Below are 15,676 nucleotides of genomic sequence, written 5' to 3'. Positions count from 1 at the left end.
CCTCTTATCAGGCTGTTCTTCACTTTTACCTGCTAAAATGACTTTCACTCAAAATTTAAGCTCAAGACAGACTGAAGATCACATGCATCAAATGACATGTCTATAGAAGTCTATGGAGAGCAGAGAGGTTGAGAGTGAGTAGGTGCTCAAGGAGACAAAAGCAGAGACACATTTCAGAAATATAAACTTTCTATCATAGCCAATGTGCTAAGGACTGTGTACAAGTCCTGTATGAACCTGGAGTTGTTTAAACATTGGAGAAAGTAAGGAAACAAAGTCCTCATTACTGTGTATAGACATCTAGTTTTCACCCACCAGCTCTGAGAGAACTGCAATCTACAGATAGAGCTCTACAGGAGGGAAAACTGACAAATGATAGCTAGAAATAGTATTGCTCTTCACGTGCACCCATGGCAGCTTGTACTAAAATTACCGTATATACTCGAGTATAAGCCTAGTTTTTTAGCACAGTTTTTGTGCTGAAAAAGCCCCCCTCGGCTTATACTCGAGTCAATGACCAGCCGCAATAGTAATGTATAGAATCTCCCATAGAATAGAAAAAAAAAAAGCAGCTTTAAAAAATATAATAAAAAATAAAATAAATAAAGGTTCTAAATCCCTCCTTTGTCTAGGAAACATATGAAAGTAGAAAATTACTGTGAAACACATTAGGTATCCCTGTGTCTGAAAGTGCCCAGTCTACTGAATATAGGGTGTCTTCAGTGCTCCTGTTCCATCGGGAAGGGGTTAATAGGAGCATTGCAGATACCCTATGTTCAGCCAGGTTGAATTCCAAGACAGACAACCAAAACACCCCCTCCCCTTCCCCAGCACCCAACAACTCCGACCATTTTAATTTTTTAAATTTTCCAGTAGCTGCTGCATTCCCCTCCCCCCCCCTCGGCTTATACTCGAGTCAATAAGTTTTCCCAGTTTTTTGTGGTAAAATTAGGGGCCTCGGCTTATATTCGGGACGGCTTATACTCGAGTATATACGGTACAGGTGCACTAAGGGTCTGGTCGATTACGGCCTATATTAAAATCATGATTAATTGAACATTTTATATTGATTACAATTAGTGTACATTACATATCCTTTAGCCAGTGGTCATGTAAGACTGAATGGCATGGATGCAAAATAATTAAAATAATCCACGAGTAAGTGCATATCAACTTTTTGAGCCGATTTTCGATTTTGGTTATTTCTCTATTAATTTCCTAGCCCTACTCAGTGGCCTATTTTGTTAGGAGAATCTCCACATCACGTAGTGTATTTAATAGAGAAGCATTATTTGCTAGTTATTCTCAGTAGGCTCTACAGTTTTCAGCACTGACACACACAGAATAATATTTTGAGTTAAAACTAATTTTGCTGTAAAAATTCTGCACTTGTCACTCAAAACACAAGTGCCATTTTCACAAAAAATAAAAAAGTTAATTTATTATACAGCATGCTTTACACAAAAATATTTTGAGCAACGACATTTATTTGTCTGCCAAGAAGTGACAACATCCAATGACATCACCTTGAGATGGGGACAAAAGCATGCCTGCAGACTGAGAATGTGACAGAGACTCCCACTGGAATATGTCACCCTACATACTCCCGTCTCAACACTTATTTCATGCTCCAGCATATTAATGAAAACATGGCTAAAACACGGCCCGTGCTCAGGTATGTAAATATTCATACGCTACCTTTTATTTCAGATGTAATAGCTAGTGACATTTTTAAAACTAGACTGCATCTTGACACATCTGACTCCTAATGTCTTCTTCAAAGAGCCATAATACATATGTATGGGAACCTCACAGTCTTTCTAACAAAGTATGCACTCTGCCACTATTTTTCACTCTCAGCGCCACCGAATCCTAACTCATCTAAAGATACATTTCCTTAATATAAATTGTGGAATTCTGAAAGCTATCGCCATAGACAGCTTGATTCATTTATTCACTACTGGCCTCACCTAGTCTAATGTGTTAAATGAATTATTCATTTCTGCACCTAACATTCTGATCTCAAGAAAATTCCTCTACTTCAACGGCCAAGAGATGTTCCTGGCGAGTATTCTCTTAATAGATATAGAAACTGCGGAACAATCCTGACTACGGATTTATATTCTCCTATTTTTACTTCTACATACTTCAGTATTTCTTCACAGCACAGTAAAAAAGGTTGGTGGGTGATATATACAAATGACTAACAATTCTGCTTGGTCAACCATTCTGAACGCTTCTGCCTTGCTAATGTGTGTGATTTTAGCCATGTAAAATTGGAGTTAACATGGCGAGCTGGTGGGCCCTTTCTTTGAATGCGAGTTTCCAGGACTTAAAAGACCTGTATCCATGAGATACAGCAGTAGAAATGTTCTTAGTAAATCTCTTTGTTGCCTGAATAGCAAACAACTTTGTGCTGCAAGAACATGTGGGAATAGTAATAAAGGTTGCAGTGTGGGCACCGCTGCAGGCTGTTGCTTTGGTATTTTTGTTGCTTTTTATTTATTTATTTTTTTTAACAAATATAAAAATATGTTTAGTCTCTGATTTTAGACCGTTGCAGAATGTACATGGTTATAGACCGATTGAGTTTGTAGGAATATTCACCACCAAAATTGCTTTTACGGCACTTACTTTTGTAGGGGCTGTTAGTTGTGTAGTGAACATACATTTTTTGTTCCTGCTACTGAGAAAATTGACTATTAATGTCTGTTCTTTGCACTTGGGGAGAGGCTGTCGGACAGAACACCCCCCCCCCCCTTTTTTTTATTTTTACAACCCGCCGTGAGTTCCAATGGAACTTTTGTAATGACCACTGGAAGAGCATATAGGCGGTTGCTTAAGGGTTAAATGCACTGTCTGAATGTTATTATACAACACAGACAACCAAAGCACTACTTACTGTTTGATAACCCACTCTGTGAAAACAATGTTACTAAGAATTTGGGTTTTAATGCTTCCTAGTATAGCGGGAGTTCACACTTGCGCCTTGACCTTTCCACCTGAACTTTATGTCCGCCAGTGTCCGTCTACAGCGGAGAGGCTGCGGGTGGATCCTGGCGGTTAGCTTTTAAAACTCATTCAAATGAATGGGTTTTAAAACTGACCATCGGGAAGCCGTTTCCTATAATTTCTCCGGGATCTAGGACGGAAACCCGGCAGAATGACACAGGGTGCACAAGGGTGCAAGTGTGAACGCCCCCTAAGACAGCTTTAAGAAGAATGTATTACCATATTTGGCAATATTTACATAGTGCAGCATCCTTTAATAATTCTGGAAAGTTAATGGTTATGGTCATTTAATGACAATTTTTTAACGACATGTTTCCCTTTTTTTTTTAATGGAAAATAGAAAAACAAAAAAACAAAAACAGTAAAAAAGTAAACCAATTACACTACCCACACTACAATAAAGCAGGGGTCAGCAGCCTTCAGCACTCCAGCTGTTGTAAAACTACAACTCCCAGCATGCATACTTCCTCTGCTATTATTGGATCTGCCAAAGAAGTGACTGCAACATGCTGGGAGTTGTAGCTTCATAGTAGTTAGGGTGCCAAAGGTTATTGATTCACGTAGTGAAGTGACACTCCAAGCAAACCTGATGAGCCCTGTTATGCCTGATGCAAGGCTTGAGGAGACTGTGCAAGACACAACCATTCAAAACACATCAAATAAGAAGAAAAAAAACACATTTCTTTTACACACAGCAATAACGGCATAGCTTCTTTTTTTTTTTTTTTTTTATTCGGCTCCGCAGAATGAAAGCTGAACTGTGATTGGTTGTTATGGCCAACAAAGTTGGTTGGTAAATTCACTGCGATCTGCGATCTATTCAGCTACCAATATAGGAGGAGGAGCAGGAAACAAATACACTGAATGGCCACTTTATTAGAGACACCAATCTCCACCAACAGAGCCTTAGACCTTACAAGCCATGTACACAGTGGCTTACAACCTTTGGCTCTTCAGATTTATGAAAACTACAACTCCAAGCATTACTTGCAGACTAAGGCTTGACTGTGGAGTCCATGGTTGTAAATCAATATCAGAATAAAGGTTGCTGTAAACATCTACTGTATCAGCATATTACTTAGAACTTCAATCACAGGAGCTGTTTTACAAGTGTCACTGGAAATTGGCGTTCAAAGAATTATTTCTATAAATATTTCGTAGTGTTCCTATAAACACATGAACAGAAGAGGTCAAGGAATATTTCCAGTTTCCTGCACCACCACTGTGGTAGTTCAAGTTAAGACAAGCAATACAGATTAGAGAGTCTGGTATACAGACAAGCTATACAGATTAGAGAGTCTGGTATACAGACAAGCGATACAGATTAGAGAGTCTGGTATACAGACAAACTATACAGAGTAGAGAGTCTGGTATACAAACTATACAGAGTAGAGAGTCTGGTATACAGACAAACTATACAGATTAGAGAGTCTGGTATACAGACAAGCTATACAGGTTAGAGAGTCTGGTATACAGACAAGCTATACAGAGTAGAGAGTCTGGTATACAAACTATACAGAGTAGAGAGTCTGGTATACAGACAAACTATACAGATTAGAGAGTCTGGTATACAGACAAGCTATACAGGTTAGAGAGTCTGGTATACAGACAAGCTATACAGAGTAGAGAGTCTGGTATACAAACTATACAGAGTAGAGAGTCTGGTATACAGACAAACTATACAGATTAGAGAGTCTGGTATACAGACAAGCTATACAGGTTAGAGAGTCTGGTATACAGACAAGCTATACAGAGTAGAGAGTCTGGTATACAAACTATACAGAGTAGAGAGTCTGGTATACAGACAAACTATACAGATTAGAGAGTCTGGTATACAGGACAAGCGATACAGATTAGAGAGTCTGGTATACAGACAAACTATACAGAGTAGAGAGTCTGGTATACAGACAAACTATACAGATTAGAGAGTCTGGTATACAGACAAGCTATACAGGTTAGAGAGTCTGGTATACAGACAAACTATACAGAGTAGAAAGTCTGGTATACAGACAAGCGATACAGATTAGAGAGTCTGGTCTACAGACAAGCTATACAGTGTAGAGAACCACAAGTACCAGCAGGAATGTGAACCCCAGCACTGATAATCAATTGCCTCTCATATTATAGCTATCCAGAACCTTGGCCTTCTAAAATCAGCCTGGCCATACACTTTAGATATCTACTGGCCAAACAGCTATCTCTATGAACTCCTACACACATACATACCAGGCTCAGTTCACATCTGCGTTCGGGCCATTCTATTCCCCTATCCACATGAAAAATACAGAGAGAAAAGTCCTGCAAGCAACACTCTTCTCTCCACATTTTTTGTGCGGAAACCATTATAGTCTATAAGGTCTGCGGATTTCCTAAAGTAACCGTTTTTATGCAGATCAAGTTTTTGTTCGAAAGGGTCCCCAAGCGGACTTCCTGAATGGAAACCTATGCACAGATGTGAACCAGGCCTTAGTTGTGACTGTATATATTATAAACGAGGAGAGTGATAAAATGCCATTACCAGACTCCTCTGGCTCAGCTTATGTTCATAGGAAAAAAGTGAAAAACAGGTATTTTGGAATACAACAGCCTGATCCTTCACATTCAGTGGTCAACTGGTCCTTCCAAAATCAATAAGTTTAGTGCACGCTACACTAGTCTATATGGCCATCTTACGAGAACAAAACAATCCATCCATTAATGTTTCTGGTTAGCTGTATACCCATCCATATATACATCGATCGAATCTGCTCCTTCCTCACCCCAGAAACTGATGCTAGTCCATGCCCTCATAATCTCCCACTTAGATTACTGTAGCACCCTTCTCCATGGTCTCCCAGCGAATACACTCACTCCCTCCAGTCCACCTTACACTGTGCTGCTCACCTAATTCACCTCTCCCCTCGATCTTCATCGGCTGCTCCCCTCTGCCAGTCCCTCCACTGGCTACCTATAGCCCAGCGAATTGAGTTCAAGCTACTAACGCTAACATACAAAGCCATCCACAACCTGTCCCTCCATATATCTCTGGCCTAATCTCCCGCTACCTGCCCACACGCAACCTCAGATCCTCCAATGACCTCCTACTCCGCTCCTCACACAACCGCCTCCAAGATTTCTCCCGTGCATCCCCCATACTCTGGAACTCCTTACCAAGACACAAGACTGACCCTCACAATCACAGGCTTCAAGAAGGCCCTGAAGACTCACCTATTCAGGAAGGCCTACAACCTCCAATAACACGATCACTGCACCGCCATCTGTACAGTCTCTCCCCTTACCTTCTGTCTCTAACCCTCTTCCTCATAGATTGTAAGCCCTCGCGGGCAGGGCCCTCTGTCCCACTGTGCCAGTCAGTCGTTGTTAGTATTATATGTGTTTTGTATATTTTGTGTACTGTATGTAAACCCGCAAATGTAAAGCGCCATGGAAATAATATAATGTGCAGCACCATGGAATTGTGCTATATAAACAAATAATAATAATATTAATAATAATAATAATAATAATAATAATAATAATAATAATAATAATAATAATAATAATAATAATAATAATAATAATAATAATAATAATAATAATAATCATACCCAGCTTGTATAAGACTCATCAGAGTTAAGTTTCTAGTCTCAGGTGAAGCCTTTTTACAGGAGTGAAATCAGAGTTAAACCATTCAGCAGTTACCTACCAGAGGGAATGTATGGAAAGATGATTATAACCAACGATCAATGCAGACAATTGCTGGCACCATGTCGTCAATGGGCAAAATGTCTCCCACTGCTGCAAGCACATCCGTACATATCAAAAAAAGATTACATCCAATCATCTAATGACAGCGAGATATCAAGCCCTCTTCTAATCTTACTAGGTCTGGCCAATCCTAACAGCGCCCACCATGAGCCTTCATAAAGCAGAAATGAAGTGTTATTTTATTATGGGTAATTACTGCGACGGCAGCCAAGATATTTCTTACTTTTTATTATAAAATACAAGCATTGCTCTGGCATGTGTATGAGATTTTGTTTTAACCTCAAAGAATATACATGCCTAAAGGAAAAAAAGAAAAAACCTAGGTGTAAAAGATAAGATATTCAAGTGGATTAGATGCTATCAGCATGAACACTCGCAGGAAAAATTGATTAATTCTTTTGAAACATCTCATTCTTTACTGAACTGGCACAACAAATGGGTGAAGAACACAGGAGATGAGATTAAGACAACACCATCAAAAAGGAAAGAAAATTCAACTCCTTAAAGACAGCCAGAAGTATTCACATGCTAAAGTTCCAGCAGGACAGTGATTAAAGTCTCTATAAAGTCACAGTCTATAGACTTAAGGGAAATTCTATCTGTGTTTCCAAAGTGACAAGAGAATTTAAATCTAATTTGCATTAGTCAGCGACTACACTGGAACTGGTCCCCATTTCTATGTCAAAAGCTGGGACAGTATGACTGTCCTGTCAGGTAGTACATATTGAGATTATAATTGTGAGCAGAGGGCAGACAGCAAGTGTCTTTCAAAGTAAATGTATGCTTTGTAAAACAACAGTCAGAAGCCGAAATAAGAGAGAAATAAGAATGTCAGAAGTGCTGCGTGGTATTGATCTAAGAACTCCCCATCACAAAGGTATAATAGTAAAACAGCAATAAAAAAAAAACACAAAAAAACGCAACATCAATTTAAATTTGCATTTAAAACGCAGAATGTGATAAGTTTTTTTTCTGTGACAGCGAAGGTCATTAATCTCTACAAGAAACGAAAACTTGGGAGATAATTCAGTTTCTTCCTTTTCAGTCAAATACAAGTAATTAAAGCACATACAAGATGGTGACAAGACAAATGTTACTGGAAAGAAGCAAGACATGAATTATACATGACGGCACAGTGCGTTTGTGGTCTGCAGTGCTGGGGTCTTATGTACAAACCCGTCAAAGGAAATATCAGCATGGAGCTCTGGATGTCTGCTTTCCAGTGGGGACTCGGTTTACTGTCCACGCCATAAGTGACTTCCTTTGAAACTGGTCATAGTGTGCACATGTGTGTGAAACATGGAATATAGAGAGATTGATCTGTGTGTGGTGCTCTGAGATATATCGGCAGGAAATAAAATAAAATGATAGATCCTTATTGCAAGATTTAGCAGATTTGTTAAAAGGAGCATTCTGATGTTATAGCATATCGCTAGGATCACTATATGATACTGTCGGACTGCAGTATGGATGCAGGTTGTGTAAGACTGGGGATCCCTGGGTCCACCTAGATCCAGCATTATTAAAACACTTATCAAGTACAACATAAGAATAAGGTCTCATCGATTATTCCTGTTATCAGCCTGTTAGATGTAAATCCTTTGAATTTATGTGGCTCTCCAGCCATAAGTCTGAAAGTGGTGCCATATAAATTGAGAAACTTAGAGGGGATCTGAACATAAATTGATATAAGTGACCTATCCACAGGCTAGGCCCTCAGTATCACATCAGTTAATCTAATGTGGCCACCAGTTGCAATATATAAAGTATACAAATGGAAGCAGCCTTGCTTATATCAAAGGGATCCTATCTTTCAAAGACATTTTTTTTCTAACACATACGAATAGCCTTAAGAAAGGCTCCTACCTTTAGAGGTCTTCTCTGGGCCACCGTTCGGTATAAATCCTGGTTTTCATCGGTATGCAAATGAGTTCTCTTGCAGCCCTTGGGGCAGGTCCTAGTGCTCAAACAGCACTGAGGGCGGCCCCAATGCTGCGAGAGAACTCTCCAGCACCGCCTCCATCTTCTTCTGGAACAAGGTCTTCACCGTGTCTTCTTCTGGCAGTGTCTTCTAACTTCTAGGCCTCGGGCAGAGCAGACTGTGCATGCTCGCGGCCACAAGAAAAATGGCTGCTTACATAGTATTGGAAGCGGCCATTTTCTCGTGGCCGGTGGGCATGTGCAGTCAGTTTGCCCTAGGCCTAGAAGTTAGAAGACACCGCCAGAAAAAGACGCGGTGAAGACCTCGTACAAGAAGAAGATGGAGGCAGCGCTGGAGAGTTCTCTCGCAGCATTGGGGCTGCCCCAGTGCTGTTTGAGTGCTGGGGCCGGCCCCAGTGCTGCAGTGAGAACTCATTTACATACCGAGGAAAAAGGGAATTTCAAGCGAACGCTGGCACGGAGAAGACAACGAAAGGTAGGAGAAGAATAGCATTTCTTAAGGCTATTCTGACGTGTTAGAAAAAAAATGTCTTTGAAAGATGGGATCCCTTTAAAGTCGGACCCCAACCTGATAGTGATGACCTGTGGATAGGTCATCATGTATCAATTAATTTCAGATCCAGAACAACCTCTTTAAGCTTTTCATTTTATATTGCACTGCCTTCTGAATTTGGCAGGAACGTCATAGAAGCTGATTGCTGCAGGGTGTCCCCAATAAATTACAGCTGCTTACTGCAGAGTCCCACCTATAAATTAAAGCTGATTACTGTAGGGTCCCCCACTGATTACATAGGATTACTGCAGGGTTCCCCCTCTAATCACACCTGATTACTTCTGGGTATCCTGCTAATTACAGCCAATTACTGCAGGGCCCCACACTAAGTACATCAGATCATTTCAGGATCCTACCTCTAATTACAGCGATGACTGCAGGGCCCTCCCACTAATTACAACTAATTGCTGAGGGTGCTCCACTAATTAAAGCTGATTCCTGTCTTGTACTCTATTAATTACAGCTGATTTTCATATGGTCCCCCCATTAATTACAGCTGATTTCCATATGGTCCCCCCCATTAATTACAGCTGATTCCCATATGGTCCCCCCCATTAATTACAGCTGATTCCCATATGGTCCCCCCCATTAATTACAGCTGATTTCCATATGGTCCCCCTCATTAATTACAGCTAATTTCCATATGGTCCCCCCATTAATTACAGCTGATTTCCATATGGTCCCCCCATTAATTACAGCTGATTTCCATATGGTCCCCCCATTAATTACAGCTGATTTCCATATGGTCTCCCCATTAATTACAGCTGATTTCCATATGGTCTCCCCATTAATTACAGCTGATTTCCATATGGTCCCCCCATTAATTACAGCTGATTGCTGCAGGTTCCAGAAGCAGAATGCAAAAAGCTTATACCGGAAAGGCCCTTCTAACTAAAGAAAATGATTTTCCAGAGTAGACATCCCTGTGACACCTCTCCAAATGCAATCTCCACTTAATTACTGTAGAGCTTCTTTAAAGGGTTTGTGTTGGACTTTCAAAACATGACTGCTTTCTTCTGCTCAGGAAGTGACTTCACGTCTGTTGGTGACATGGCAACATGTTGGAGACATCACTTCATTTTAGTGATCAGTGGAGGTCACTGTGGTTAGGTTACAACAGGTCACCAGCTATCTCGGGATTCCCTTTTACTTACACTTCCCTCATAGATTGTAAGCCCTCGCGGGCAGGGCCCTCTACCCCAATGTGCTAGTCAGTAATTGTTAGTATTATATCTACCTGTATATTCTGTGTATTGTATGTAACCGCACCGTAAAAAAGCAATAATAATAAACAGGGTCAATTATGTAAAATGCTCACTCATTCCATTATATTGTACACGCCTATAAACAGAGCCTCAGATATTGCTGAAACAAGCTGCAAATTCACCCAAAAAGAGGCCAATACAAATACCAGAGAGCCCAAGTGCAAAAACACTATGGGGTCCTTTTCCCTCCATCAGTTAACTTGCCGCCTCTGAGGCTCGGTATGCTAATGTCGGTACGCTACAGTCTAAAGAATAAATATACACGGGCATTACATGGATGACATCCGTGTGCCTCCAAGGTCACATTCACTGCCCTCAGTAGGCCCCAAGATAATTGTGTATTTGGAGTAATAGAAATGAACGTGTCAGTGCGCTAGCCTTGAAAAAAACCCCACTAGCATAGGGACAATATGTATGGTCGTGTGAATGAGGTCCAAGTCGTATCAAATAAGTTAGACGTTATATGTAGTATACTTATTAAGGATGGTGCCATCCAGCATGGCTTTGCCATCACTTTACTAAATATAGGTTAGGAGGGTGCCACAGCGTAAATACCGTGCATCATTCAGGAACGGATACTGAAACATTGTGAGCGGGGTCAATTATGCATACAATATATTCAGATGTTATTTATGTTATACTACCAATCATATTAAAGGGAGTCTGTCACCAGAGCCCAGGACATTAACCCAGTCCAGCAGATAGACATGTTAAGGGCACGTTAAGCAATCATTGTTTTCCCTTTAAGAATCGGTGCCTCCATTGCTGAGAGATCAGTTTCTGTCTATATGCAAATGAGCTCTTTGGAGCAACGAAGGTGTTGCCTTTCTTCCAAAGAGGTAAACTGCAATAGCTCAGGAACGGAGGCAGCGAGTCACAAGCGGAAAACACTGTTTGATTCAGATGACCCTATCCTGTCTATCTGCAGGGCTGGGTTAATATACTGGGTTCTGGTGACAGACGCCATTTAAAGATATGCAAATTTGCTGTATACCATCACAAATTAAAGATATTTATGAAGACAGAACTGAGCAGATATATAAAGAGATCTACCAAATACATAAATGTTTTCACTGAGATAAGTAATGTACCCTTAGCAATGTAGAAAATACAAAAATGCAATGAAAAAAAAAAAAACCTCTTACCTTCTTTGAAAATTCACAACTATTTCCAAGGATATATTTCACAAAAACTATATAGTATCCACTTCAGGAAGAGTTACAGACACAGACAGGTACAGTTTGAGATGCATGAATATTTTATACGGAATGAAATAATGTGTTAAATCCTCCGCACAAAGGCAAATCCGACTTTGAATTTCAATACAGAATAGTAGCGACCCATTGCCAGCCCACAAGCTGCACATTAGTCATCGTACAGACCTTGCTACAGTGCTGCTAACCAAACCTGGGCTTACTCCCATGGAGCCGCAGTTTGTAAAGAAAGTACATTAATATGCACAAATAACAATGTGAATAAAAAGTGAAAATGCCAAGTTTTGATGCTGGAAATAAATTCAGCCCATTGACTCTTCTGAATTGTCCTGAGTTATTAAAAGGCATAAACAAGGCTCAATCAAGCAGAATCCAATAATAAAAGAAATGCTAAGATGAGTTTACAGGCAATTCCAAATAGGAAGTAGTTTTAGCTGACATTTTATTTTGCTAAGATGTTCATTTTAGTATCATGCCTAAAAATCTGTAAAATGTCACACCAAGCAATATCTTATATGAGCAGTCAGCAGTGGGGAATACTTAAATGTATGTGTGTGAATGGACAGCTGGACAGAATAAGGTGACAAACCTATTTTAGATTATAGGGTCACTGACATGTATGAAACAGAAGATAAATGTATCTTAAAAACCATACATTATCAACATCTTAGCTTAATGCATTCTGCAGATGTTTGCAGTTTTGCTACGGACATTTATAGGCCCCCATACACCATGATAAGATTTTATTTTTTAATAAGCAGTGGACATAAGGATCATCTACTTACCGTTCCCAGAAATTGCAGTAGGAGGAGGCTATATTTACCTTCTGTAGAAAAAAGTTGGCCTATCTAACCTTTGGCCAGCATTTAGCGCATAATAATGCATTTGCTTATGGCTAAAGTGATAAAACCTGGTTATTTTAGAAGTTATGGCCAATATGCTTCTATGGTGTAACCACTTGGGAAAGGGTAACGCAAGGAAGGCAGATGTAAACAGGATTGACAAATAAATAAAGAGGGCAGGCACAGTGATGGGGGTTACGCTCAATGGCTTGGACTATACTGCGGAAGATGACCTGAGAGATTATCAAATCTATCATAAGTAACCCATTACATCTCACTCTTCAGCAACTCTGCAAATGACAAGCATACTAGTGTCCATGTGGGTGTAAAATGAAACTCTTAAAGGATATCTCCTAGCTCAGATATCAATGGCACCACGTGCCCGAACCCGGTGATCTCATGTTCATGACTTGTTCTAAGGATACGTCAAAAATATTTGATCTTGGACAACTTATTTAGATTGTGGAGCATAAATCTGTAAGGTCATTACACTTTACCACAGCAGTTCAGAAAGTCTCAGGGCATTGTACACAGCAAATAGCAGCGGTCATACGATTTACCCACATGATCACTTTCCTAGTTGTCCCCAGTTGCATCCTCTTATGTGCAGAACTGTAACCAAAAACATCCAGTTCATGCAAAGAGACAGCCCGGCACAATCTCCTGTATCTTACTACACGTGTGTATCATGTTCAGTGGCTCTTTACAAGGGGACATGGCAGCGAGGTTCTGCTACTGAGCAGCTGTGGTTGAGTACAGTATGAAGTAATTTACAGATTTACAGGTCACAACTCAATTTTTATAAAATATTAAAATGATCAATGCCTTTAAGGCAGCGATTTTCAGTGTACAAAGTATATATTAGAAAGCACTTGCATGGTTAGAGTTGTAAAAGACGTTTCTATTTAGTTCCACAAGTGGTTATGGCCTAGAGCTATACACTACGGTTATTGTAAGTAACTTAAAATAAACGTTCTTTACATAGCACTTGTTACACCCGAAAGCCTGGAGAAGAAAATAGCACAGTACAGTACATGCAATTACTTCCAAAATATACCATATCATTAAAACAGTTATGTATCTTTTCTCCATGCAAAATGCATAATAAGCATGCACGAAAGCCAAAGCAGCATGCAAAGCACAAAGAAAAGGAGACTTATCAGTGTAAGATGTAAGCCTTGAGAGGTACAGGTAGTGTCATTGTCTTTTGCAGTAAACCTCAAGCCAAAATCATATATCAGCAGAATAAAGATAGACATAAGCCTGTAATGCATGAGCAAGTTCCATTACCATGGTTACAAGGCTTTAGAATAGGCCTCTCTGATGACGGACTGAGATTGTCCTGTATATCTGGAAAAACCATAAAGATGTTTTATATACCAGTGAAGCATAATACTTTCCATGCCTAAGACTCGCATACAGATCCTGTACATGTAATCTTAATTATACACTAATGTGACGGGCTGAATACTTGACATAATAGAAATGATCAGAATGGTACAACCTATTTAATCATATTAGCATACACCCCAGGGAGATAAGGTACATATGGTTTTTAAGATGAGCCTTGTCATAATCAGCAGCTTATGTTAAGTTCAGTGCATTGGTAGGCAAAGTGGTAGTGACATCAGCCAACAGGAATTAACGTCTTTCCTGACATTTGTCATTGCACAGAAAAGGATTACGCTGGCTGTTGGCACTTTAAGCACTTCTTCCCGGTAGCGATGTATTTATGATGAATGTTTTAGGAGCACAAGCTTAAAAATATGCCTGGGAACAGAGGAAAGGTATTCTAGTCACCTTTAGGCCGCGGAGTCCGTTTTCTGCGGTCTCGGAAAGCTGCTCCGGATTGCAGGGCCTCTAGCAGGCTATCCATCACTCCAGTCTCATCGCCCTCTGCAAAAAAGAAATTGAGGGAATTCCATCAGCCCTTTAAGTTACCATAGTAATGTCAAAGACATACAGACAGATAAAAAAGATCACTCTGTTATGACTAAAACCAGCAATTTTAAAACTAGACAAGCTTTTAACGGACTCATATATCATCCTTTTCTTAATAAAATCAGTCTCATTTCGTTTTGGTGTTGCTATCTAGTAAAGTGGACGAAAGTTCAATTGATTTACTTCAGGCCGAAGGCTTTACAGCCAGTGACAGTAATCTCAAAAGGAATATGGCTTCTGTCTTATCTTCTTTTTTTTTGTGAACCCTGCAAGCTAAGGTCACTCATAAATCATATGTCCCCGGTGAAAAACTGTAACTTTATCGCTCCCTAAAAAGGAATCAAGTGTAGTTATATCTGACTTAACAGAACCCAAAGGCGTTAAATTGTAACGGCTTCTCCCTTTGCGCACCTTTATCTTCATTAGGCTGGCCCTGATGTATTTAGAAAAACGCACTTAATTATTAAAAGCGTGTACCGGAGAAAGACGAGACGGAAATAAATTGTTTATACCCACTACGTCAAACAAGCCTCTGGTCAAGATCTACCTTTTCCAATGGATGCAGTTTTATGAATAGTTTATGCATCGAACAAGGCCGGATTAATAGTCCTGCACAGAGTTTAATGCCTAAACGTCTAGACGCGCCAATTATTTATTCATCTCTCATTAGCAGCCATTCATGGAGAGCTTTGTGACGAAGCGCACTATTTGTATTAGTCCAGGACTCTGTTTCGCCGATTCTTCATCAACAGATGATTTGCTTGATTACAACTAAACTAGGCATCCAAAAATCCCAGGCAAAATAATGAACGTGTCATTTGCATTTCAATGAATGGGAAAGCTGATGACCCAAGTGATATCATGGTCACTGGAGCGTGGCAAACACTACATCTAGGGAATCATCCTATCAGGCAGAATTGTGAGAACAGAGAAAAGTGGGGAACGATTACACCGGCATGAATCTGGTAAAATGGAGGATAAGATAGAAAATTAGCACATAGGAAAATCAAGAAAACAAGGTTATGTCACTACATATTCATGAATTCATTATACATCTCTATAGATTCAGAGCGAGGAAGAGAGACAGATTACACAGTCTTTAACATTGCGCTAATAGTACAATAAGATTCTGATAATAATTATCAGCTAATATACCAACCT

General features: G+C 39.9%; 1 protein-coding gene across 1 annotated transcript in view; it reads right to left on the bottom strand.

Moving 5' to 3' along the window:
• DIAPH3 (diaphanous related formin 3) overlaps window positions 1-15,676 on the bottom strand; it is a 458,292-nt gene that overhangs the window by 99,169 nt on the left and 343,447 nt on the right. The window contains exons 26-27 of the mRNA XM_075265434.1: window positions 14,375-14,470; window positions 13,865-13,924 (exon numbers count right to left, since the gene is read on the bottom strand). Coding sequence (XP_075121535.1) covers window positions 13,865-13,924; window positions 14,375-14,470 — 156 coding nt within the window. The remainder of the gene's footprint in view (window positions 1-13,864; window positions 13,925-14,374; window positions 14,471-15,676) is intronic.

The sequence above is a fragment of the Leptodactylus fuscus genome, chromosome 2 (assembly GCF_031893055.1).
Source record: "Leptodactylus fuscus isolate aLepFus1 chromosome 2, aLepFus1.hap2, whole genome shotgun sequence".
NCBI lineage: Eukaryota > Metazoa > Chordata > Amphibia > Anura > Leptodactylidae > Leptodactylus > Leptodactylus fuscus.
This window is presented reverse-complemented; position numbering and strand designations above follow the sequence as displayed.